The 24,815-nt window shown below is 38.9% G+C and overlaps 2 protein-coding genes and 1 long non-coding RNA gene across 3 annotated transcripts in view; 2 read left to right on the plus strand and 1 right to left on the minus strand.

Annotated features, from left to right (window-relative positions):
• Positions 1-1,167, plus strand: part of LOC110168407 (zinc finger protein 385A-like) — a 46,511-nt gene extending 45,344 nt beyond the window's left edge. Inside the window, exon 10 of the mRNA XM_055160176.1 lies at positions 952-1,167. Coding sequence (XP_055016151.1) covers positions 952-1,167 — 216 coding nt within the window. The remainder of the gene's footprint in view (positions 1-951) is intronic.
• LOC129410965 (uncharacterized) overlaps positions 1-15,861 on the minus strand; it is a 33,280-nt gene extending 17,419 nt beyond the window's left edge. Inside the window, exons 1-2 of the long non-coding RNA XR_008633081.1 lie at positions 15,506-15,861; positions 930-1,187 (exon numbers count right to left, since the gene is read on the minus strand). This is a non-coding gene — a long non-coding RNA (uncharacterized LOC129410965). The remainder of the gene's footprint in view (positions 1-929; positions 1,188-15,505) is intronic.
• Positions 8,205-13,438, plus strand: gpr84 (G protein-coupled receptor 84). Its single transcript, XM_020933822.2, has 2 exons — positions 8,205-8,390; positions 11,358-13,438. The coding sequence occupies exons 1-2, from the start codon at positions 8,374-8,376 to the stop codon at positions 12,505-12,507; spliced, it is 1,167 nt and encodes a 388-aa protein (XP_020789481.1). The 5' UTR covers positions 8,205-8,373; the 3' UTR covers positions 12,508-13,438.
• Positions 15,862-24,815: the final 8,954 nt, after the last annotated feature.

Genomic DNA, 24,815 nt, shown 5'->3' on the forward strand with positions numbered 1-24,815 from the left:
CAGAGAACGCTGATATTTGCCAGTTAGCTCTGGGATAACGTTACGTCTGATGGGTTAGGGTTAGGGTTAACCCTAACCCTAACCCTAACTGGCTCCACTATGTTGTCTAAGATATAGGTGCAATTTCCCATTTAGAAGAGGTATTTCTACATAATATTACACAACAGCGTTTGGTTCCCGAATTCAATGTGGCAAGACAAGACATTTTTACAATAAATTTTAATTAACCCACTTGTTGGTCAGCTGTTCTAGCTCCTTGTTGTGCCATTACTCCGTTTTTACCCTCTGCTATAACTTAAGCATGCACAGTCTTGATCTTGATCGATGTTTCTTCTGCTCGATAAATAATGTCTGTGAAGTGATGACGTATTTTTGACAGTAAAGTCCCATCTATGAATTCGTATTCATACTAATGAAAGCGTAATCATAACTTTTCAATTCGTATTCTGATGGATAAAATACACACAATATATTTTATGTACGACTGGACTGATTTGAGAGTATACAAATATTTATTTTATGCGCAACTACAGCCAAATATGCACGGATTTCCCAAATACGCACGGATTTCTATTCTATGCGCACAAATATTTCTGAAAGCTTTCTTACTCCATAACAGATCCACTGAATGCCTACACAGTGGCATTTCACTGTTACAAGCAGCAGATTTTCATTTATGGTGTTTTCATATAATTTTTTTATGGCTACATGACATTTCAAAACATTATTTTGATGACCAGAAGTCTGTATTTTTGAAGTTAAGTATAGGGCTGTGGGTGGGGACAGGGAGTAGGTGAAAACACAGATTTTTGAAGCACTCAAATCTCAGACACTGGATTACTCAAAATGCAACTCAGAATAAGATCATGAAAAGGAAAAGCTATATAACAATCAAGTTCATTGTGCATAATATATCCCCTATAACTTACCATTTTGTGTATTTTCACAAAGGAACTTCCAAAGCCTCTCGGGCCTGGCCTCATGCCCAATCCTCTGGCAGTGGCAGCAGCAATGGCGGCAGCAGCATCTTCAAACCAATTGGCTCTTCGTCCTCCAGGTCCTGCAGCTCATCCCCACCTGCTGCAGGGGGCACCACTGAGCCTGCTGAGGCCTGCCCCAGGACCTATCCGCACTGCACACGGACCCATCCTCTTCACCCCGTACTGAGGAAGAGGAGGAGAGGAGCACTGTGAAGAGAGATCAGAGATAATAGACTCTGTTTAGGCAGTGAACTAAAACCACTCCCTCAGTCACTACAGAGTTAGACTAAAATGGACAATATAATAAATGATAAAAACATAGCAGAGGGCAATATATTCTCAGTACATCACAGAGCATAAGTGACTGACTGAGAAAGATGTGTTATGGTGAGGATGGATTGAGCAGGTGTCAGTTTCCTGGATAGGTGCCATTTTGAGGACTTAGTTTGGACCTTCTGAAACCCATATTATTTAGTCATTCAAACATGGTCAGACATAAAATAAAAATAAAACTCTAATAAAACTCTAATAAAACACTAGACTATTAGAAATGAATGCATAGAGTGAATCAAAGACAGCAGAAATTGCACAACTTTTGAACAACTATCAATTCTGTAAAATAATAAAAAAGTGTTAAACCTTTATTGAATAGTTTGAGAATGTTTTTGATCTATAACATAACTATTATAAGGCCACATGGTAATATAAAGAAAAAAAAAACTCTGTATTGAAAACTGCATTATGTTGTCCAAAAATGTGTGTTTGTGGTAACAAAATAAGTATGAATAGAGTTACCGTGACAACACAAACTCACAACAAAATATACAAGGGAGTGGATTTAAACACAGTCTTAAAATACTATGGGTCTCTGTGGTACAAACTGAGGACTGCTGCTGCTAACAAGGGAAAAACTGAGATGAAGGAAGACTTTATCAAACCAACATTTTCCCTTAAATATCAACGGACACATTAAGATTCCAGAGACTTCAATAAAAAGTCAAAATATCAAAGAGTAATGCATAAAATCGGACTTGAACCCTACCTCTCCTACCTGTTTCATCTACAAGGACTAAGTACATATCCAAAGCTACAATATTATGAAAACACATGCCTGCTGGATTATTCAAAGTAGCTGGTTAGTAATGGTTATATTATGATAATGGACTTATAGCACTGTTAGAAAAGCGGTACAGAAAATGTCATTAGCAATTTGTTCCTATGATGTATGTAGTTAGATTTAGCTGGCAAATGTGGACTATATTTACCCATGTTCCATCAAAACAGGAAGTCAAATAAGGAACTAAAACTTGTCAAAAATTACGTCTTAAAAAGCGGATGTTTTTGGGAATAACCGCACATGAAGCCATTCGTGACACATTTTGGTGACAAATGCAGAAAGATAGAAAAGTAGTGAAAGTTATATGGCATAATTCTGTGTGTAGCAGTCTGAAAAAACAACAACATGGTGGAAGCTAACAATGAACTTGTGTGTGTATTCTTGACCCTAAAGATATTGAAATTATTTAATTTCTGTATCTGCACTTTACTGCTAAAAACTGGTTTGTTTCATTGGTGGAAATTACTAGTTTTATCACTGTGAGTTGGGGCTGCACAATATATAAATGTATTGTATTATTTGTCTAGTAACATTATAACTTACTCTGCAATATTTTAACGCCTACTGAAAGGTTCTATATTGCACAAAATGGACTTGAGTAAGCTTTTAGCCGTGTTATGTTATCTCCTCAAAAACAAACCTGGAGTTGTGTTTTGTTTGTTCAGATATGTTTCAGTAATCCTGCATTATGTGTCTACATCTCCAAAGTTCAAAATGCCCTGTACCAATTTGATTTCATTTAATGGTGGTTTTCAAGTTAACAGCTACCTTCTTCATTTAGTTCAGATCCTGTATTACCATGTGACATCAAAAGGTGGAACAATGTGTTTTCAGTTTTAGAGAAGAACTCTAAATGGACAGGGTTTGCATGTTAAAAATGTGTGATTGAAACAAAACACAACTCCAGGTATGTTTTTAATGAGGAAACAATATTATGAAATACATCAAAATATGGCATAATGTGGGCCCTTTAGAAAGTAAAGTTGTACTTTGTTACTTTTGTGATGCACACGGTCCTCCGTCTGCTTGTCTTCATTCCACAGTATGGCATTACACATATTTATATTGCATTTCAAAACATTTCAGTAACATTTCTATAAATATGCCTTGAAACACATGCATTTTTACTGTGAGCAGGACTGCATCTCCACAGATCTGACCTGTTACAGACTGGTGTCTCCATGGAGATAGTTTTAATGCCATACTGTGGAACATTCCAACTGAATTGGCTGAATTTTAAAATAAGAAAATTATGTGAAAAGTGGGCAAAAGTTTAAATTTTTTTACCTGGTCTATAATGTTATAACAATAGCCAATATTATGATACATTTTCATATCTTTTGCAGTCCTACCATTGGCCTATATAGCATTATTTTAGCAGGTATTTGAATTCATTAAAAATTATTCCCAGATCACTTCTTAATCAACGCGTCAAAACAGTGGCATAAAAGACACCAGCATTTCAGCAGACGACAAGTGACTCTCAGCTCTATATGTGGGGTGGGCAATATGACAAAAAATTATATTATTAAGCCAACTTGATCAGATATGTGATGGTTATATGGTGATTTTGTACTTTTCTATGATTGAAAGCACTTTTCTCACCCTCTCCTCCTATTGGTCAGCTTCTGTCATAACCTAGGTGAGTGGCAGGCGGATATAACCCATCACAGAGTAGTATGAATGCTAAGTTGAAGGAAACAGCATTAGTGATAAGATGCTATTACTTAGCCTAGAATCTTACACAATATGTCATTAAATGTCTCTAACTTGCATTTATTTAATTGGTATTTTATTGCTCAAAAAGTGAAAATATGCACTGAGATACCAGTAGCCAGTAATTTGTCTCCATGGAGATAAATAAGTTTAATTCCAAAATGAGAAACATTACACTACTATAATTTTTTTTTTTTTTGCCATATTGCCCACTCCTAAATAAAATGTATGCAAAGAAAATACTTAAATGTAGCGAGACATATTTACTATTTATTTAACTCTGCTTTAGACAAGTGCAATGGTTTCCTGAAATTTTGGACTTTGAAGCAATATTAGTCTGAGCACTCCTGAACTTTAACTGCAATAAAAATGTCTACAGATGTATTATTGTTATAGTCTATTGTAAATGTAAATAACTTGAAAAATGTTACATGTTGGGGCTTCCTTATTGTTAAATTATAACAGCTCTATAAACAGTAAGTCTCTGGTTGTAAGCCATGTTTGCTGATTTTTGTCATTTTTCATTTTCTTTTTCAAATGTAATAATATATGCCAATAAACTACAAAAAGTGGTTGTAAATGTCTTCTAAATATAGTTTTACCCAAAGTAAGAACTACTAGTCAAACTGATCAAACAGAGGCTATTTGTTTGGTATTGTGCCTACATGACCAGCCAGTCCCTTCATTCCGTTTGAATCTACAAGAGTATGGAATGGGACCATAGAGCGTGAAAAACCTCCATCCAAACCTAAGACACTCCAATCACAGTCACAGCACATGACAGCACATGGCTCTCAAATGCAGAAAGAGATATTTTATTAATCCTGGAAATTTGAAGGGAAATTCAAGTTTTGTTGCAACGACATTTCCACTGCGCTTCTCAGTGCTCTGTGTACTCACAGTTAAAGGTCTCAGGGCAGTTTTACAGGAGGACTGGTCAGGTAGGGTCAGCAGATCTTAAAAAGAGAAAGAGCCAAAAGTGTCCCTCTTCTGTGTCCTGAAGCATCACAGCAGACTTCAGGGGGAGCCCTGTCAACACAACAGGAAAGGCCTTGTTCTTATTCCGCTCTAGTGTTTCTGTTGTGATGAAATGATTCATTCCCTCAAAGTGTTTCCTCTGGAGGGTCTTGGAGTGTTACTTCTGAAGGTCTTCTGCTACATTTGCTTCCATATGGTGTAGCTTGTAGCATCTCAAATGTCCATAGCCTACCGTCTTAGCTAGCTTCTGAAACAGTCTCCATGGACAAGGGAAAAACAGCTCAGTTCACAAAATCCAACAGTATCCTTTGAACTGCATATGCTGTACTTTTTAGTTGGTTAAAATCCCATGATTTGGCCTTGTCAAAGCCTGATTTCGTCAGATCTCAGAAGCTAAGCAAGGTCGGGCCTGGTTAGTACTTGGGTATGAGACCATTGGGAATTCCAGGTGTGACAGTGGGGCACCAGTTGCAAAAAACTGTCATTGTGTCCGTAAGCAAGGCACTTCACCCTCATTGCCCAGTATGAAAGTGGTGTGTCTGTGAGTGATGGTGGTAGTGGGAAGAGCTGATGGCACAGATTGGCAGCCTCGCTTCCGTCAGTCTGCCCCAGGGCAGCTGTGGCTCCAATAGTAATTTGCCACCATGAGTGTGGAGTGAATGAACAATGAGCTGTAAAGCACTGTGGTTGTCTTGAAAGGTGCTATCTAAATGCAATGATTAATTAATTAATTAATTATTAGATGCTCAAAAAACAAAAAAAATCAAAAACTAGTAGCCACAAAAACAGCCACCCACTAAACTAGGACCAATCCAGAAAGCAAATTTGACTTTTACCTGAAATAAGTAACAGTTTGGGACTTTGATTTCTGATTCTGCAACAATACATTCACACTGATTTGTAGAAAGTACAAATACATTATATGAACATCAGTAACAAACATGAAAACCACGGCATTCCAAAACCAAAACTTGCGAATCTAAGATAAGAATAAACAAGAATGTTATTACCAGCAGGAACTTCTTTTCAGAGAACACAAAAATATCTCTAGAAAATATATTTACTGTAAGTGAATTATTTAAAGAAAGTAGAGGTGCAATTTTCTATTTCTCTCTTGTTTTTCACTGTTGCCTCTGTCCTATTTACTTCAGTTTCAATATGAGGTTTTCAGTCACCACAGTTACAGAAACCAACTTCTTACTTTCAGAGGTCTGGTTTCAGAGATGTCTGCAAAAAACTATTAAAGGGCCTGTACATGATTTTTTCCATGTATCTGAGCAAAATTTGTGTTGCCCCACTCCAGATATATTGTATAAGCAGCTGTTGAAGTCATAATAAGTCACCTGTGTACTGGTCTGCCTCTAATGATAAGTTTAGCATGCTAGTTATTGTTAGCATTACTGGTTGCACTGGTTGAGACATGTGCTTATAAACTCATCATGGTGAACAATAAGGATGCTCAGACTGCATAAGGTAAGTAAGGAATAACCACTTACAACTTGGATAATTGCAAACCGTTTAAAATGAACTAGTTATGTTTTTCACCTTTTAAGACAGTACAAATTTTAAGCCAGTACAAATTTGGTACAATGCCTTTAAGAAGTGAAATGGTTAAAGGTCTTATATTAAGCTAAATTTATCCTTGTGTGCTTTGAGCCTTGGTGCAGTGTTGTTACCTTCTCAAAAACATACCTGTAGTTGTATTTTATTTCATTCACACATTTGAGTAAGACTATATTATCTGCTGTTTAGTCTGTCTACATCTCCAAAGCTCAAAATGCTTTGTTCCACCTTGTGATGTCATGTAGTAATAGTTTTCAAGTTAACTTCAACCTAAACTAATAAGCAGAATTTGTGTGTTTAACATGTGTGAATGAAACAAAAATTGCATGCAAAAAATGCATTTCAAGTTGCCCTTGTCCTATGTATGAAGAATCTCTCAGTCGTCCTCACCTTGTCCTATGTACTTTTGTTCCATTATAAGGCGTTCAGTCAGCTCCATTACAGTACTGTAACCAACTTCATCAATTCAGAGGAGGAGCTAAACCAAAAATGATTCATTCAGTTATAACATACCTAATCATCCTAAAATATGGCAAAGTCAGCAATATTAAAGAATAACTACTATTAATACCTTAATATTATTCATGATTGTCATTTGGCCGCAACCTACAGGAACCATGGTCAACGTGCAGACCGCAAAGCAACTTCCTTCCTTTGTCAAAACTAAACTAAAGAGCACATAAACAATATACATATCAGCCCTTTTCAAAACTGAAGCTTTAACATTAATATGCAGTGGTAGTTGTAAAGTAAAATTAATTTAAGTAGTCTAAGTTTCTGAAAGCTATCTTTAAAAATTTTTATTGTGAGGGTACTTCTCCACCGCTCTCCTAACCTGCAACTTGGCTTACGTTCATGAAGATAATTAAGTGTAATAGTAATAGATAGCAATTGCAATTAAAAGTTACAACTAAGCCGGTGCTTCTATTTGAAAGCATTCTATGTAAATATCATACCACGTCATAATTACACACAGCCTAATCTATGCTATAATGTTGTTTCCTCATTAAAGACATACACACATTTAACACGCAAACCCTGCATATTTAGGCAGTGTTTTTCTCTCAAACAGAAAGCACTTAGTTCCACCTTATTATGTCAAGTACTAATACAGGAAATGCTCAAGTTTATTTTTAAACTCCATAAACCTTCACTAAAGTAATTTGTATGATTTCAGCCCTGAAATAATAAATCCCAACTGAACAAAGGCTAAAAGGTAGCTGTTGAAAGCTACCACATAACATCACACGGTGGAACAGAGTATTTTGAACTTTGGAGATGAAGACAGTCTAATAATAAAGGATTACTCAAACATGTGGTTAGGGTTAGGGTTATGAATGAATGAAACAAAACACAACTCCAGTTATGTTTTGATGAGGTAACAACATTATCGTAACGTTATCTTACAGTGCAATCAAAACTGCACATAGGCTTAGGGAGTGTGCAATTATTAATAGAATATGATATTATATTATGAAGGGTTTGCCTGTATAGAGTGACTTAAAGGTCCTGTTGGTGTGTCACTCGTGGTCATACTTGGTCTCTTATTTATTTATATTCTATGGTGGTGTTTGTATGGTGCTTTTGTTGTTGTGTTGTCCTGTCTTTTGATAAAGCAAGTGATCCCCTGTTCCACGACAAATTACTCCCATGGGAGACAATAAAGGATTATTTTATCATATCTTATCTTATTTTACAGCTCACAAGGGTCAATTCTGCATACTATAGGATACTGGAACTTTGGCACTTCTCTATATTCTTGGAAATTCCTGCAGCACAATAAGGGTGAGTCGTCAGAGAGTGAGGCAATACACACCTCATAAAACAGATAGTACATCAGGAAGAGGATCAGACCTGCCCACAACTCATGAGGGAGAGAGAGAGAGGTCATATAATATAATCTAATACTGCTACTACAGCAGCTAGTGATAATACTAAACATTACTGCTGATAGATACTACTGTCAGGAAGAGAATCAGACCAGCCTACAGCACAGGCCACCAAGAGAGAGGACATAAGATGGACACATTCAACAGGTAGGAAAACAGTACTACTACTACTACTACTGCTACTACTGTTACTAGTACTACTACTACAACTAGCTTTAGCTATCAGTTATCAGAATAATCAGAAAGTAAACAGAAAACAGTATTGGGCATTTCAATAGCACAGTACACCCTAACACCAGTTATTGTCCCATACCTATTTACAACAATAACAAAGGGATTGACAGTCTAATCCAATCCGGTGAAATACAATACAGGAGCTCAGAGCATTGTCTTGCATTATATTCACCTTTATTTAAGCTAATGAAATTCTCTGTTCGCTTTATTGTCTTGAAAAGCCTCCTTCAAAAAGCGATGGTGCATCTCAGAGTTATCCAAATAAAAAGATAAATAAATAATTTGTTCTTTTCTGTTGGTGCTGTATCATCATTCTTTCCAAATTAGACTTAGACAAACTTTACTGACAAAGTAAATTACTTGGACAATAACAAAGAGCAACACAAATATTCTTTATAATGGTTACAATAAATCAAAATTTCAATTATGAATGTGTAAATAATGATTTGTGGAAAAAAAAGTTTTGCAAGTAAAATTCTCTTATTACATGTACAACTTCAGTGTTTAATTTTGATTTTTACTAAAATCACAAAAGTACAAATCTGAAAATTCAACAAGAAAAACAAGTTTTTATACATGTTGCGCCTGATTTGTCCCAAAAAAATTTGCAAGTGTAAATGGCTGATTTGAATCTATACACAGTGGGGTCTATAAGGGGTTTATAGTGTTGCTACAGTAATGAAAAATGTCCTGAACTCATTTGTGCTGTTGGTACAGTATGGAAAAACTCAAATTCAAGCTGAAGTTAATAGTTAATAGTTAATAATAGTTATAGAGTTATAATATAACTAGTGCTGCCATGCGATTAAAAAAATTGAGAGATTAATTAATTATGATCTGTAATTAATTAATCTAATTCATTTCATTTTAATCTCACCTAAAAATTGCTGAGAAAAGCCTTCAATTTGAGGTATTTTCATTTAAATTCATTATTACATTATTGTGGCAGATCAAAAGACTGATATAGAACAAAAAAAGTGACTTGATAAAGTCATTTATTGTTTAACAAATCTCCCCAAATTGGCTGTTGAGCCCAAGTCTCCATGAATAAGAAACTGCTGTAAAGTAGCAAAGACGAGGAAATCTGAACATAATAACTTTTGTCTACTTAAAGACAATAAAAAGTTCAGTCTTTCCTTAACCATATTAAAAATATTATTGATAGAGAAATGCTTTATATATGAGATCACTGGTTTTAGTCCTTGTTTTAGTCCTGGTTTAGACCTGCTTTAGTCCTACTTTAGTCCTAGTTTAGTTCTAGTTTAGTCCTGGAATGAATTAATCCTGGTTTTAGTCCTGGTGTTAGTTCTGGTTTGGTCCTGGTTTAGTCCTGGTTTAGACCTGGTTTTAGTTCTGGTTTTAGTTCTGGTTTTAGTTCTGGTTTAGTCCTGGTTTAGTCCTGGTTGTAGTTCTGGTTTTAGTTCTGGTTTTAGTTCTGGTTTAGTCCTGGTTTAGACCTGGTTTGAGTTCTGGTTTTAGTTCTGGTTTAGTCCTGGTTTAGTCCTGGTTTAGACCTGGTTTAGTCCTGGACTGGATAAGTCCTGGTTTTAGTCTTGGTGTTAGTTCTGGTTTAGAGGCGCACAGGAGGAAGCTCGGTTTACGCAGCGTACGCGAGAAAACACGATCCACACGCGGCTCACGGGAGCACGTCGGTGTCCGCGCAGTAACTACGGAAGGAAACGTGGTCCGCGCGTTCTCAGGTTAATGACGATGATGAAGGTGTGTGTTTGTGTTTGTGTGTGTTTGTGTTTGTGTGCGTGTCCCCTCATGTGGCAGGTCACTATAGGACAGTAGTGCAGACATCATGAGTCTATGCAGGTTGTTTTCACCAGTGACATTTAAGTTGTAGGCGATATTATATTAGTTATTTTCTTTTATATTTCACGTCGGGAGAATAATTTCCAAGACACGAATGCGTTTTTACCTGTGCACTGCTGACTCTGTTCTACTGGCTCTACGACCTCGTCCACTGTGCGACTGACGCCGCCAACGTTAACAGTGACGTTTACATCGCTGTTACTGTGCCCGTTTTGTGTGGGTTTCCGGCAATGAGTGGAATTACCGAAATAAAAAAATGTATAAATGTGTTTTTTTTTTTGTGTGTGTGTGTGTGTGTTGTTGTCCCAACAACACATAAAAACAGGTTTTATAATAAAGCAACTCGCATACAGAAACACTAAAGTTAGAGATTAAAAATGAGATTAACGCGATTAAAAAACATAACGCGCTAAATATGACTGTAATTAATTAATCGCAATTAACGCGATAATTTGACACCCCTAAATATAACATGTATTAAAGAAGTACCATGTAACTTTTTAGGTGAATACACACTTCCTCAATATTTTTTGAAAATGTGATTCTAGTCTCCGGCTACATCTCCTCGAATTCAGGTGGTTTAGCCAGGCAGGGACACACATGGAGGAAAAAACAGGGGAAAAAATCATAAGGGATTGAAAAACATTGCAGATTTCTGTAATTCCAAACACCATCTAATTCTAATCTTTCTAGGACTGCAAGATTAATCTAAATCATTGCAATTAGCAATCCTGTCTTATTATGAGGAGAAAAATTCAGTTGGTCGACTGGACAAAAGTTAGTTTGGTTGAAGACGTTTCGCAGCTCATCCAAGCTGCTTCTTCAGTGAAGTGGATTCTACCTGGACGACTGAGAGATTCTTCACACCCTGTCTTATTATGTTAAAAACCCTGTTAACACATTCTGAAACTGCATGTGATTGTTGTATTAGTTTATCAGTTCAATCTTCTCTGAAATGTTAATGCCCCTGAACATGTTTAAAATGGGCACTTTGAATATTGAATTCATAATATATCATTGAAACATAAATTGCAAATCTAATCTTCTTGATTTTTCTTCCAGCTCTACCAGTACAAATTTCAGTAACCAGACGGATCCGTTCTCCTGTTCCTCCCCTTCTGTTCTGGGATACCGATACTTCGCTGTGGTTTGGGGCTGCGCTGTCACCATCACTGGAACTCTGGGAAACCTCCTCACCGTTTTCGCCTTCTCCTTGGACCCCCGCCTCCGCACACGCTTCAACGTTCTCATTGTCAACCTGGCCATAGCGGACCTCCTGTACTGCACGATCTTGCAGCCAATATCAGTTGATTCTTACTTGCATCTCCATTGGCGTACCGGCGAAACTTGGTGCAGGATGTTTGGGTTCCTCCTCTTCGTCTCCAATGCTGTTTCCATCATCACCCTATGTCTTCTTGCCATTGGACGATATTTGTTGGTGGCAAAACGACAAACGTTTGACAAAGTTTTCTCCAAACACGGGATTGTGTTGCTTGTGATTTTCGCTTGGGCGTTGGGTATTGGTAGCTTCGCCCCGCTATGGTCTGTCTACGTTTTTGTACCAAATGTCTGTACTTGTAGTTTTCATAGGACCAAAGGGAGACCTTATACAACAATTTTGCTGTTTTTCTACTTTTTTGTTGGCCTTGGATGCGTTGGTATCTTTTACTTGCTCATTTACAAGCGTGTGAAGATAGCATCACAAGCACTACTTAAGTACAGGCTAAGTCGGAGATCTTCCAAAAAGAAACCAGTGATCGTCAGTTCAGGGACAGACAGCGGCGTTGAAAGTGGGGTCGCTAATAGTTCTACCACGGAAAATACCACACAGTCTGAAATATCTGTTGAAAGTTTGAAAAATGTAGCTGTTCCAAATCAGGTTTGCCCTAAACCTAACCAAGAAGCCCAACCACAACCCAAACCAACTTCTACAACTGCAGCAGACGATGGGGGCGAGTTTAAAAGAGTAACTAGAATGTGTTTCACGGTTTTTATCTGTTTTGTCTTGTGTTTTTTCCCTTTTATTATTCTAAATATTGTGGACAAAAATAACCGTGCACCTCAAGTGCTCCATATGTTCAGTGCTAATCTGACCTGGTTAAATAGTTGTATTAACCCAGTGCTGTACGCTATCATGAACAGGCAGTTTAGACAGGCGTACCACGTTCTGATGAGCAAGCTTACGGCGCCATTCAAATGTATGTGTAAATAAGGGGCAGGAATACATCTATGGCAAAATGTTCAGCAGTTACCATGGTGAAACAATGTAGACATTAGCAAACACTGTCAAAAAAAAATTTAAGGTACAAATTGGATTCAAACAACCACTTTCAGGAACCTGTGATCTAGATGAGCGTTCATGGTCACATGTAGGTATGTGATTTTCAAAAAGTTGAGAGTTATGCTGAGTTCAACATCAGATGCACTTTTCAGTAGTCAAGTTGGAAAAACAATGACCAGAATATTACAGTAACGATTCAATTAAGTAATAACTACTACGAAAGTGCTTAAATTGGTCAAAATGAGGATGAAGTAAAACATTTTTTAGCATAACAGCGCATTTCTAATTGTCGAGGCTCATGGGCTGTGCAGGAGCAGGTTCACAGAAGCAGGTAGAGAGCAGGGAACAATTGAAGGGAAAATAATACAAGTACAATCCATATTTTAACTGTTGGATATCAAACTTTATCCAAACGCAGGGCTTTGCCATGTTGAACTTTCTAATTCAGACTCTGAAATGTTCTCTGAGTTTCCAAGTAGAAATTACAAGATCGCTGCATGTTCCAGTCGCCATGTACGAGTCAGAACTCACAAAATCTGACTTACCACTATCTTGTGACTGTCATTTTATGGGATTTGATTAACAGCACAAATCAGATTACTTGTAGTAGTTACAGTCAAGTCAGTTCTTTTTAGTCAGATTGTGTTAAAACAAAGCTCAGATTCAAATCTAACGTGAGTAACAGAGCTTCAGACAGAGCAGTGCCTACAGTTAGCATCACACCCCCATGGGAATGACATCAGCTGCAAAGTATCAATAACACAATATAACAATTCTGTGATCTTTAATATATTTAAACAGGCACTATGTATCGTTTGGAAGTTATCTGCCACCAGTTTCAATAAAGTCCTACAAAATGTGAGTGCTGCTGCAAACTGTTATTAGTGAGGAGTAGAACACAGCAGACACGTCTGAACTAGACAAAACATTTTTTGGACTAATTTTGTGAAATAGACTTTCTCTTATTTAATAGACTTAAATATTGTCAGTAATAACAACGTTGTGTCTGTGTGTATGTATATCTATCCATCTATATATCTATATCTATATATATCTATATATATATATATATCTATATATATCTATATCTATATATATATATATATATATATATATATATATATATATATATATATATATATATATATATCATGCTGACTTCAGTTTTAAACTTTAGCCTTCCTCAAAAGCAGCATGTAAACATGTAAAGCAGATAAACAAACTCTTCTGTCTGGAAAAAGAATTGCTAATTCAAAATTTGTCTAAATATTGTAGCACCTATTTGAAACACTTGGTTCACAAATGTATCACATAAAGTTGAAACAAGTTAAGAAAAAAATGTTAAATGCAGTTTTCAATTTTGACTGATGGTGTATAGTTTATTTCATTTTTCTTGTCTATTTATTTAGATTCAAATGCCAATGAGCCATTTTTGGTTTCTGAATGTATCACAGACTGTGCTTTTTGAAATGTAAAAACTGAAATGTAAATATGTCTTGTATATAGATAAATAAACTTATACCTTTTCTTATCTTCGGTTCTTAGTTTTGTGTTTCTTAGTTGTGTATTTTTTTAAATTCAGTACCTAAGGTGAATATTTTAGTCATGCATAATCCCCAGTGTTGCTTAAGTACTTTTGGAGATCCCTATTTGACCCAACACGTCTGAGTCAACAATCCAGGAAGCGAAGACATGTCATCACTTGTCAGTCTAACTGAGTTTTGTAAGGCACACAATGTAATGAAGTGTATAGCTCTCAACTTGGTCTATAATATTGTCACTTCCAAGTTGCAACATCAAACTATGACAAATCAAGAAGTATGTAGAAGTAATTATACCAGGAATGTTCCATGAAGGAAGATACTGAAGCAACGTACCGTATACGATGCCTTGAGTCAGTACTAAACATGGGGAGTCAGCATTTCAGTTTTATGCATGTTTAAGTCTTTTTGAACATGTGAGGCAGATCTCTACTATGTTTTTATTCTGCACTCTTCTCTTTTAATGGTAATTTTATTATGGTTATTTATGTTTTGATTTGTTTGCATTGTGATCTGATCTGATCTTTCCTATTCTGAAAAGCACTTTGAATTAATTTGTGTGCAACTCATTAATTAACGAATCTTTTTTTTTTTTTTTTTTTTTATTAATATAATTTTCAATTCAATCTATACTCCAAAAAGTTATTAGGCAGCACATTCTACATAAATTTGACTTTTTTCAGATAGAGAAATAAGGAACTGAATGTTATTTGGTTATGATGTCAATAATTGTGTGTAAATACCCTTAACAGTAAAATAAACATTCAGAACACAAGTTGATAACACCAAAAAGCTTCATGTTGACAGAAAATTTAAAAGTTGCATTCATCTTAAAGGTGCACCATTTAACTTTTCGTGTAACGTTCATAGTGGGGTGTCCACAGTGCCATTGCTCCGCGCACACACATTACCCACAGTACTTGCAGGGGGCACCACCAAAAAAAATCTGTCTTGTGAGTCTTCACAAAACTATCCATCCAAAGAGCTTGGAGAGAGGCAAAAAGTCGGTGCCAGTGCAAACAGAGTCCCCCAAAATCTCTCTTTCTCTGCCTCTCCCTCTCTCTTCCTCCTTTACTTTCTCTCTCCCTTGTTGTCTGGACCTCCGTGCATGCCACCAGATTCTTCAGAGAAATTTTGACTATCAAATTCATTTATTGAATTTGAATTGCTTTATTTTCTCATATTGAATCATCTCGCTCCTGAAAATTCACAATGTCGCCATCTAGAGGTGAAAACTATGATCAGCTAAAGACTTTACTATTTCTTTATTTTAAGTTTTAAAGTTTATTTGTAATGCTAACAGGCGCGTTAGCAGTTGAAAGCAGAAAAATAAGTTACTGACGTGACGATAACCTCTACATTAATATTCAGAAGGCTACCGTACCGACCTTTCACAGAGTTTAGCCTCCTCTTGCATGTCCAGTTATTTTAATAGATTCTATGGATCAAAATTTCCATGATAGATCCACGATCCAGACCATGGATCTGATCTGATACCTCCATGATCCAGACACGTGCGCCCGGCGATGTCCCCGCACTCAGCTGTTTGAACAGATCCATGCAGGTGTTTCTTTCGTTCAGTGTCTGCAGGGGAAGTCACTGATTTACCCAGATACCACTGGAAGAAAAATTGTGATTGGTCCATTTCCATTCCATTCCATTACCCTTTGTTCCAAAGTAATATTCCATTCCATTTTCTTCCGCTTATCCGGGGCCGGATCGCGGAGGCAGCAGTCTAAGCAGGGACTCCCAGACTTCCCTTTCCATGCACACTTCCGTTTCCGCTGTAAGCGAGTTGCAAGCGAGTTTGGCGCGCTGCCAACTTGCTCAGGATTAAATTCTTTTCTAGATTTCTCATTTTAATTTGGTCTGTAACTACTGCACTAAACCGTTACTTAACGATACAAGCCCTGGTTGGTCTATTGATTGAACTGTGCTAATCGATCGGAAAAGTTTGCTGTGACAGCTGCCGATCACCTGGCGGACTAGCCAACGCCCTGGCCTGAACAGCTGATTGTGCGCACGGTAGATCTGGAAGCAGCTGTTACGCGAAAAGAGGCCGAAAATGGGACCAAAGATGGCACTAACGATCGAGGAGGTTGAGGACATTAAAAAATCACTCGACAATCTCACTGACAAAGTGTCATCTATCAACGTGAATCAAAAAGAAATCTTGGAGCTCGTCAAGGAAGTGAAGGCGCTACGCTTGCTTGTTGAAGAGAAGGACAAGCGCATCGCATCTCTTGAAAGGAGGGTGACTGATTTAGAACAATACACGAGGATGAACGACGTTATTGTCTCCGTATTAAAACCCCGGTCATACGCTCGGGCGGTGACCGCGAACAACGGGGATGAGCCCGGGGAGCTGAATATGAGCTCTACGGAGCAACAAGTCGCCACTTTCTTTCAGGCGAAAGGAATTGAGATGAACCCTGTAACTGACGATAATGTCGGTATATTTGTTTTTATAGTAATAAGTGAAAAGGTTATTATTTTATTTGTTCAAGTATTGAGAGGTGTCATAATATTGCAGTTATTGTTTTTGTATTTTATTTGTGAATACATTTGCCTTTTTGAGTTGTGTGACCTTTGCCTTACCCCCGGAAGTAGAAAAGAGAAAAATAGTAGCGCAAAAAGAGAGAAGGGGACAAAGAGAGAAAACATAGAGAGGTGTAAAGAAAAGGGACATCAAGATAAAAATACGCTGTTTTACTACTGCTGGTAACGTAAAGGCGAACACGGTAAATATAGTTTCTATTGTGTATTTATTTAAAGGTGTTTATTTTTTTGTCTGTTTTGTTTTAGTTTTCACGGTGTTTTGGTGTGTTAATGAAGAGCGCTGAAAATAAATACTGACACACAATCATCAGTACGAAGCGTGAAGTCCTTTCTCGCTAAGAAAACCAGGGTAGCTACAGTGAAAACGTGACCTGTTCATCGCACGTGGCTGTTGGCTGCGCTTCCCCATGCATCCAGACGGCGGCGCCAGAGACCGCGATTTGTCTTCAATCTGCGGCAAACCCGCGCATGTTGACTGCGGGAGCAAGTTCACTAAGCGAAATCCTTAAGTCAAATGCAACCACAGTGCCAGTCTCAAGCACTGATGAAAGTAAGTTAAAGAAATTCAAAGGACACAGATAAAGAAAAGCACTACAAAACAAGAAACTAAAGCAAATAAATGCAAAATGACCTCACCAGAAAGTAAATCATCTGAAAGTGAAGAGGATGTTCAGACTGAATATAAAGTAAATGCTAAAAAGAAAGAATGTGCTGAACTAGATAAAGATGAGACAAAAACAAGAAAATCCTCTCGTGAGAGACGATTTACTCCAAAAATGCAAGAATTACGGGAGCAAGAGCTCGCTCAAAAAGAAAAGAGGTTCGCTGCAGTGTATGAAAAATGGAAATCTAAAGTAAGACACATTCGGACAATATTAAAAGAAGCATGCTCAGAAAAGGATCTGTATAATATGATGGATGAAGCTGAAAAAATTGACATGGAACTGAAAGAGCTATATGATAGTTTAAGAAGGAATGCAGCTCCAAGTCAAGAAATCAGAAGGAAAATAGATGCATGCTCAGCTGTTACATGTGATTTGCTGCGCTTAATGAGAGTCAGACTAACTGAAGAAGAGGGAGAGTTTGATGTTGTTGCAGAGAAGGCAAAGTTACGTACACTTCTTGACAATGACTATGCCAGATCTATATATGGGTCTACAGCCACCAGAGTGTCTGCACGTGACTGCCATTCTGAACATCCCTCAGAGTCGCCCAGCATCTCACACAAAAGAGCAGAAATTGCTGCAGACTTGGCTGCAAAGCAAGCTGAAAGTGACATGGAAGAGGCCATAGAAGCGCAACGTCAAGAACTGAGAAAGCTTGAAAAACAAAAAGAGATAGTGAGAATGCTGGCTAAGTTGAGGGTGTACACTGAAGAGATGAAAGTGAAAGAAGAGAGATGTAGCTTGTTACGTAGCAAAGACAGTACTATTCTATCATCTCATACTGAACATGTAGATCAGCCAGCCACACAAAATGAAGCATTTATGCAGGCTTTACATGAGTCAGTTGCTCTCACTAGACTTCTTGCTCCAGAGCCTACTGTATTTTCAGGTGACCCTCTCAAGTTTATAGAGTGGAGCACAAGCTTTAAAGCTCTGATAGAAAGACAGTGTTCAAATCCTGCAGACAGATTATTTTATCTGCAAAAGTACATAGCAGGAGAGGCTAAATCTACTCTAGAAGGCAGTTTTTACAGAAAAGATGAGGAAGCTTATCAACAGGCATGGGATAGGCTGAATTCTAGATATGGGCATTCATTTGTAGTGCAGAGAGCCTTTAGAGAGAAACTTAACAAGTGGCCAAAGATAGGTGGCAAGGAATATCTTAAGCTGAGAGAGTTTAGTGATTTTCTTCAAACATGCAGTCATGCTATGCCCCACATTAAAGGTTTACAAGTTCTAAGCGACAGGAAAACCAGAAGATGCTGACTAAACTCCCAGATTGGATCACGTCAAGGTGGAATCGTAATGTCACTGAGCAGCTGGACAAAGGCAAGGACTATCCAAGCTTCTATGAGTTTGCTTCCTTCATCTCTAAGGACGCACGCATTGCTTGTAACCCTGTGTCATCGTTACACGCTCTAAAACCACCTGCAGATATTCCAACAAGAGAAACAAAGCGCACAAAAGCAAATGCCTTTGTCACCAATGTGAAAGCCTCAGAAACATCCAGCCCTGCATCCAAGTCCAAGGAAACAAAGAAAAGAGACTTTACACCACAAAACTCAAATGCAAGCAAATGCATGTGCTGTGGAGAGGACCACTCCATACACAAGTGTCAAAAGCTCACAGAAATGACTGCAGACGACAAGAAAAAATACGTTCAGGACAACAAATTGTGCTTTGCTTGTGTGAGAAAGGGCCACAACTCCAAAGACTGTAAAAACAGAGTAATGTGTGGCATATGCAAAAAGACCATCCAACTCCACTACACGAGGACCGCTCATCAGCAGACAAGCCCCCTGCAGAAAGCACAGTAAGTGAAACTACCACCTCTCTCTCATGCTCTGTGGGAGGAGGTGAGAATGGCAGCACATCAATGATTGTGCCTGTGGATTTCATCAATTCAGGCTCCTGACAGTGAAACTTTGGTATACGCTCTACTGGACACTCAAAGTACTCACACCTTTGTTGATCAGGAGGTGTGTGAAAAGCTACAGGTTGCTACAGAGCCTGTAAAACTAAAGCTTGCCACTATGGTCAAAAGAGACTCTATTGTGAAAAGCCAAAGAGTAAAGGACTTAAGATCAGAGGGTTTTACTCAAATACTAGCATTGAGTTACCCCCAGCTTACACCAGAGACTTGATACCCCTTGAGCGTGCTCATATCCCTACTCGTCAAACAGTAAGCAAATGGCAACACCTTGCCAACTTAGCTCAAAAGATGCCCCCTTTAATGGACTGTACTGTTGGACTTTTGATAGGGTACGATTGCTCCATAGCCCTAGCCCCCAGAGAGGTCATCATTGGTGGTGACAGTGAGCCCTACGCCGTTAGGACAGATCTAGGTTGGAGCATTGTAGAAGGGGCACCCCAGCTTGTAAATGCTAGCAGTGTAACAGGTTTATGTCACAGAGTGTCTGTTAAAGAGGTTCCCCCTGTAACCCCCTCAGCCATTATTAAGGTACTTGAGTCAGATTTTGCAGACATCAAACAGAGTAGCAGTGACATATCCCAAGAGGATATTCAGTTCCTTCAGATGCTAAGTGACAAAATCAAACAAAATGAGCATGGACACCTTGAAATGCCCCTGCCCTTTAAAGCACGTCCACAGCTCCCAAATAACAAAACTTTAGCCCTGATTCGCTTAAAGCAGCTAAAAAAGAAGCTGGACAGAGACTCAAAGTTCAAAGCTGACTACATAAAGTTCATGGAAGGAGTTCTAAGAGATGGTGATGCAGAAAAGGCAGAGTCACAGCCAGTTCAAGGAAACGTCTGGTATATACCGCATCAAGGAGTTTATCACCCCTGCAAGCCGGACAAAGTCAGGGTGGTATTCGACGGCTCAGCAAAGTTTGAAGGAACGGCACTAAATGACCACTTACTAACAGGACCTGATCTTACAAATGGCCTCACCGGAGTACTTTGCCGTTTTCGTAAGCACAACATTGCAGTTATGTGTGATGTTGAAAAGATGTTTCATAGGTTCCACGTTAGTCCAGAGAACAGAGACTATTTACGGTTCCTTTGGTAGGACAATGGGGACACAAACTCAGAGCCCACTGAGTACCGAATGAAATTACATTTGTTTGGTGCATCTTCATCCCCTGGTTGTGCCAATTTTGGCATGAAGCATCTGGCCAGTGAAAATGAGAGAGACTACCCATTGGCTGCTAACTTTGTCAAAAAACATTTTTACGTGGATGACGGCCTTACAAGTGTACAGTCAGTTGAGGAAGCAGTCAAACTTGTAAAAGAGTCACAAGCTTTATGTTCAAAGGGAAAACTGCATCTTCACAAGTTTCTGTCAAACAATAGAAAGGTCCTAGACTCGATTGATCCTGCAGAGAGAGCTGTGGAGATAAAAGATGTTGATCTCAACTACAGTGACCTCCCAGTGCAAAGAGTGCTAGGTATAAGATGGGACATTGAAAGTGAAAACTTTTTCTTTCAGGTAACACTTGATGACAAACCAGTGACTAGGAGGGGTATTCTGTCTGTTGTAGCTTCACTGTACGACCCCTTAGGGTTCCTAGCCCCCTTTATTCTAGAGGGAAAGAGAGTGTTACAGGAGATGTGTCAAAAGGGCATTGGGTGGGATGTACCTCTACCTTTCGAGCTAAAGCTAAGGTGGGAGGGGTGGATGAATGACTTAGAAAATCTTAAGTTTATTCAGATTCCCCGGTGTTTTAAGCCTGTGAACTTTGGTAAAGTCCTGAGAGTTGAGTTTCACCACTTCTCTGATGCGAGTAGTCAAGGCTATGGTCAGTGTTCTTATATCAGATTAGTGGGTGAACAGAAAGTACACTGTGTATTAGTCATAGGCAAAGCCAGAGTTGCACCAACCAAAATAGTCACAATCCCAAGGTTGGAACTAACTGCTGCAGTAACGTCCGCTGCTGTTAGTTACATGTTGAAAAGAGAACTTGAGCTCAAAGTTGACAGAGAGTACTTTTGGACAGATTCTAGAGTAGTACTCGGTTATATCAACAATGAGGCTAAAAGATTTCATGTTTTTGTGGCAAATCGTGTTCAAAGAATCAGAGAAACTACAAACCCAGAACAATGGCATTATATTGACACAAGCGAAAACCCAGCCGATCACGCCTCAAGAGGCCTAAAAGTATCAGACCTTATCCACTCAAATTGGTTCACTGGTCCCAGGTTTCTTTGGGACAAAGACATTGTGACAGAATAGAGCACACCACCAGAGCTCATGGTGGGAGATCCTGAAATAAAAACAATCCAAGTACTGAAAACTGAGTCAACTCAACAAAGTGACATCAAGGACCATTTGGCAAGGTTCTCAAACTGAAATACTGCAGTTAACGTTATTGCTCGCATTAAATGAATGGCAAAGAGGATTAAAACAACGGACCCTCCAAATGTGGAGGAAAGACAACAAGCCATGTTAACACTGGTCGGTCTTGCACAGAAAGATGCTTATGCAAAGGACATAAACAAACTGAATCAGTCTCAAAGGTTGCCCCGTAACCACAGACTCTTTGAACTAGACCCATTCCTTAAAAATGGCATAATGAGATTAGGAGGAAGGTTAAGAAAGGCCTCAACAGGTTTTGAAGTGAGACATCCTGTAATCCTACCTAAAGACTGTTTTATTACTCGTCTCATTATTGCACATTATCATGACAAGATCCAGCACCAAGGCAGAGGACAAACTTTAAATGAGATTAGAGCAAATGGCTACTGGATTGTTGGTGGAAGTAAAGCAGTAGCTGAGTACATCAGGCAGTGTGTGTGGTGTAAGAGAGCCCGTGCACCACCTGAGCAACAGAGAATGTCAGATCTACCTTTTGACTGCATCGATCCTTCGCCACCTTTCACCTATTGTGGCATTGACTGCTTTGGTCCCTTTAATACCGGACAGGGTCGTAAAGTTTATAAACGGTACGGTCTTTTGTTCACTTGTTTATGTTGTAGAGCGATCCATATTGAAATGCTTGAGGATATGACAACCGATGCATTTGTCAATGCTTTAAAGGTTGTATGGAGGATTTTTTTTTGTTTCAAATTGTCAATGATAGCATTATAGAGATGCAGTAGCCTTGTAATTATGATGACCAAAAAAAAGAGAATAAAAATTCATCAACTCTGGACGTGGTGGGGCCAGCTAAACATTTGCCAATAGATAACGACACTGCCTCGTTATCTGTTAGCTGACAGGCTGTCAATCAATCTCCCTACGTTTCTAGCGTAACTGACTTGCCTGCGCGCCGCCGGTACGTGGTTTACGTACGCCTGTCACGCAGTCCACAGACGCAAGCCGCACAGACGCTGTTTACTCCACCAACGCAACAGTTCTTAGCGGCTTTTTTTGACCTATATCTTCCTCGCAGTTAGCACAAAGTTTGTTGCAATGGCAGACAAGAATCCAGGAGCAGTTAGCCGCAAAAGAAAGTCCGTTTTGAGATTGCTGAAAGAAGAAGACAAGGGAAAAGCAGCGAAGCCAAACTAAGGTGATTCTTGAAGATTCATTCCAGCGATGGCACAACTGAAGCAGACGCAGGGTCTAAAGACTGACGCATTGGTCGCCAAATTACTCCTGGACAGGTCACTTCTGCTTATTATGAAAACGTACTTTATTTCCAAGAGCTAGTCAAACGTTTTTCAGGACACGAAAGCGATATCCTATGTCTGAAAACGTAATTTTCAATGCAAAGAAAGAGTCCGCTTGCTGCTGCGTGTTGTAGTTAGTTCATTCGCACTGAATCTCCGCGCAACCTTCTCTGCACTCCTTTCCTGCTCCTCTCCCCGCTGCCCGATCCGCTCTTCCCCCTGCTCCTCACTTCTCCGGGCACGGAATCTCCGCGCACCGCTCCCCTCTCCTCTCCCTGCTCCCTGCTCCGCTCTTCTCCCTGCTCCTCACTTCTCGTCCGCGCACGAAATGTCCGCGCACCCGCTCCCCCCGCTCCTCACTTCTCCGCCTTGCCTAACCAACACTGTAGTTAGTTGTTTACAAGTCATGTGCAGCGCATCGGCTGTAAACAAACCTGTTTCTGGCGTAAAGAGGAGGCGGGAGGAGGCGTTTCTACGTAGGGAGCTGTAGGGGAGGGGGGGTGGTTTCACGCATGCGCAACATTTGAAAAAGGACAAACAGTTGCTGGATTTCTCGTTCCTTGGAAAATCCTCTATACAACCTTTAAGATGTTTTATAGCGATCCGTGGGCCTGTCAGACAGATCAGGTTAGACCAGGGAACTAATTTCATGGGTGCAAAAAATGAACTGGAAAAAGCTTTAAGTGAAATGGACAATGACAGAGTGAAATCTTATCTGGCAGAAAAGCAATGTGACTTTCTTATGAATGCACCAAGCTCAAGCCATGCAGGAGGAGCATGGGAGCGTCAGATTAGGACAGTTAGAAGTGTGCTGTGTAAAGTTCTTGCACAAACTGTTGATAGACTGGATGATGCGTCCTCAAGAACTTTTCTGTATGAAGCAATGTATGTTGTAAACAGCCGTCCACTAACTGTTGATAGCATAAGTGATCCCAAGAGTTTAGAGCCCATAACACCAAACCATCTAATCACCATGAAAGGTTCTGTTCCACTTCCCTCTCCAGGTAACTTTGTACAGGAAGATTTGTATGCTAAAAGCGCTGGAGAAGAGTCCAGTACCTGTCAGAGCAGTTTTGGCACAGGTGGAGAAAAGAGTATCTTGCTAACATTACTCTGAGGCAGTGTTGGCACACCCCTAAACGTAACATGAGGGTTGGTGATGTTGTAATAGTCAAAGATGAGAACACCCCTCGTAATGAATGGACACTTGCTAAGGTTATTAAGGTACATGAGGGTGATGATGGACTGGTGAGGAAGGTGACATTACAAGTCGGAGACAGGAAACTGGGAAAGAAGGGAGAACGCTTACATAAGCCTTCTATTATTGATAGACCTATTCAGAAGTTGGTTCTTGTTGAAAGTTCTTAAAAGGGTACTGATTGTTGTACAGTTCTACATTCAAATTTTCATTGGAAATTACCTTTATGTGTTTTATGAAGAGTATATTGTGTAACATCTTCATTGTTATCAAGGGTAATTTGGTGGGAGTGTAACTGACGATAATGTCGGTATATTTGTTTTTATAGTAATAAGTGAAAAGGTTATTATTTTATTTGTTCAAGTATTGAGAGGTGTCATAATATTGCAGTTATTGTTTTTGTATTTTATTTGTGAATATATTTGTCTTTTTGAGTTGTGTGACCTTTGCCTTACCCCCGGAAGTAGAAAAGAGAAAAATAGTAGCGCAAAAAGAGAGAAGGGGACAAAGAGAGAAAACATAGAGAGGTGTAAAGAAAAGGGACATCAAGATAAAAATACGCTGTTTTACTACTGCTGGTAACGTAAAGGCGAACACGGTAAATATAGTTTCTATTGTGTATTTATTTAAAGGTGTCTATGAAAAGTTAAGTTATTTTTTGTCTGTTTTGTTTTAGTTTTCACGGTGTTTTGGTGTGTTAAT

This window comes from Boleophthalmus pectinirostris, unplaced genomic scaffold, assembly GCF_026225935.1.
Source record: "Boleophthalmus pectinirostris isolate CB_2022bp ecotype Guang Dong unplaced genomic scaffold, ASM2622593v1 HiC_scaffold_3, whole genome shotgun sequence".
In the NCBI taxonomy this organism is placed as follows: Eukaryota; Metazoa; Chordata; class Actinopteri; order Gobiiformes; family Gobiidae; genus Boleophthalmus; species Boleophthalmus pectinirostris.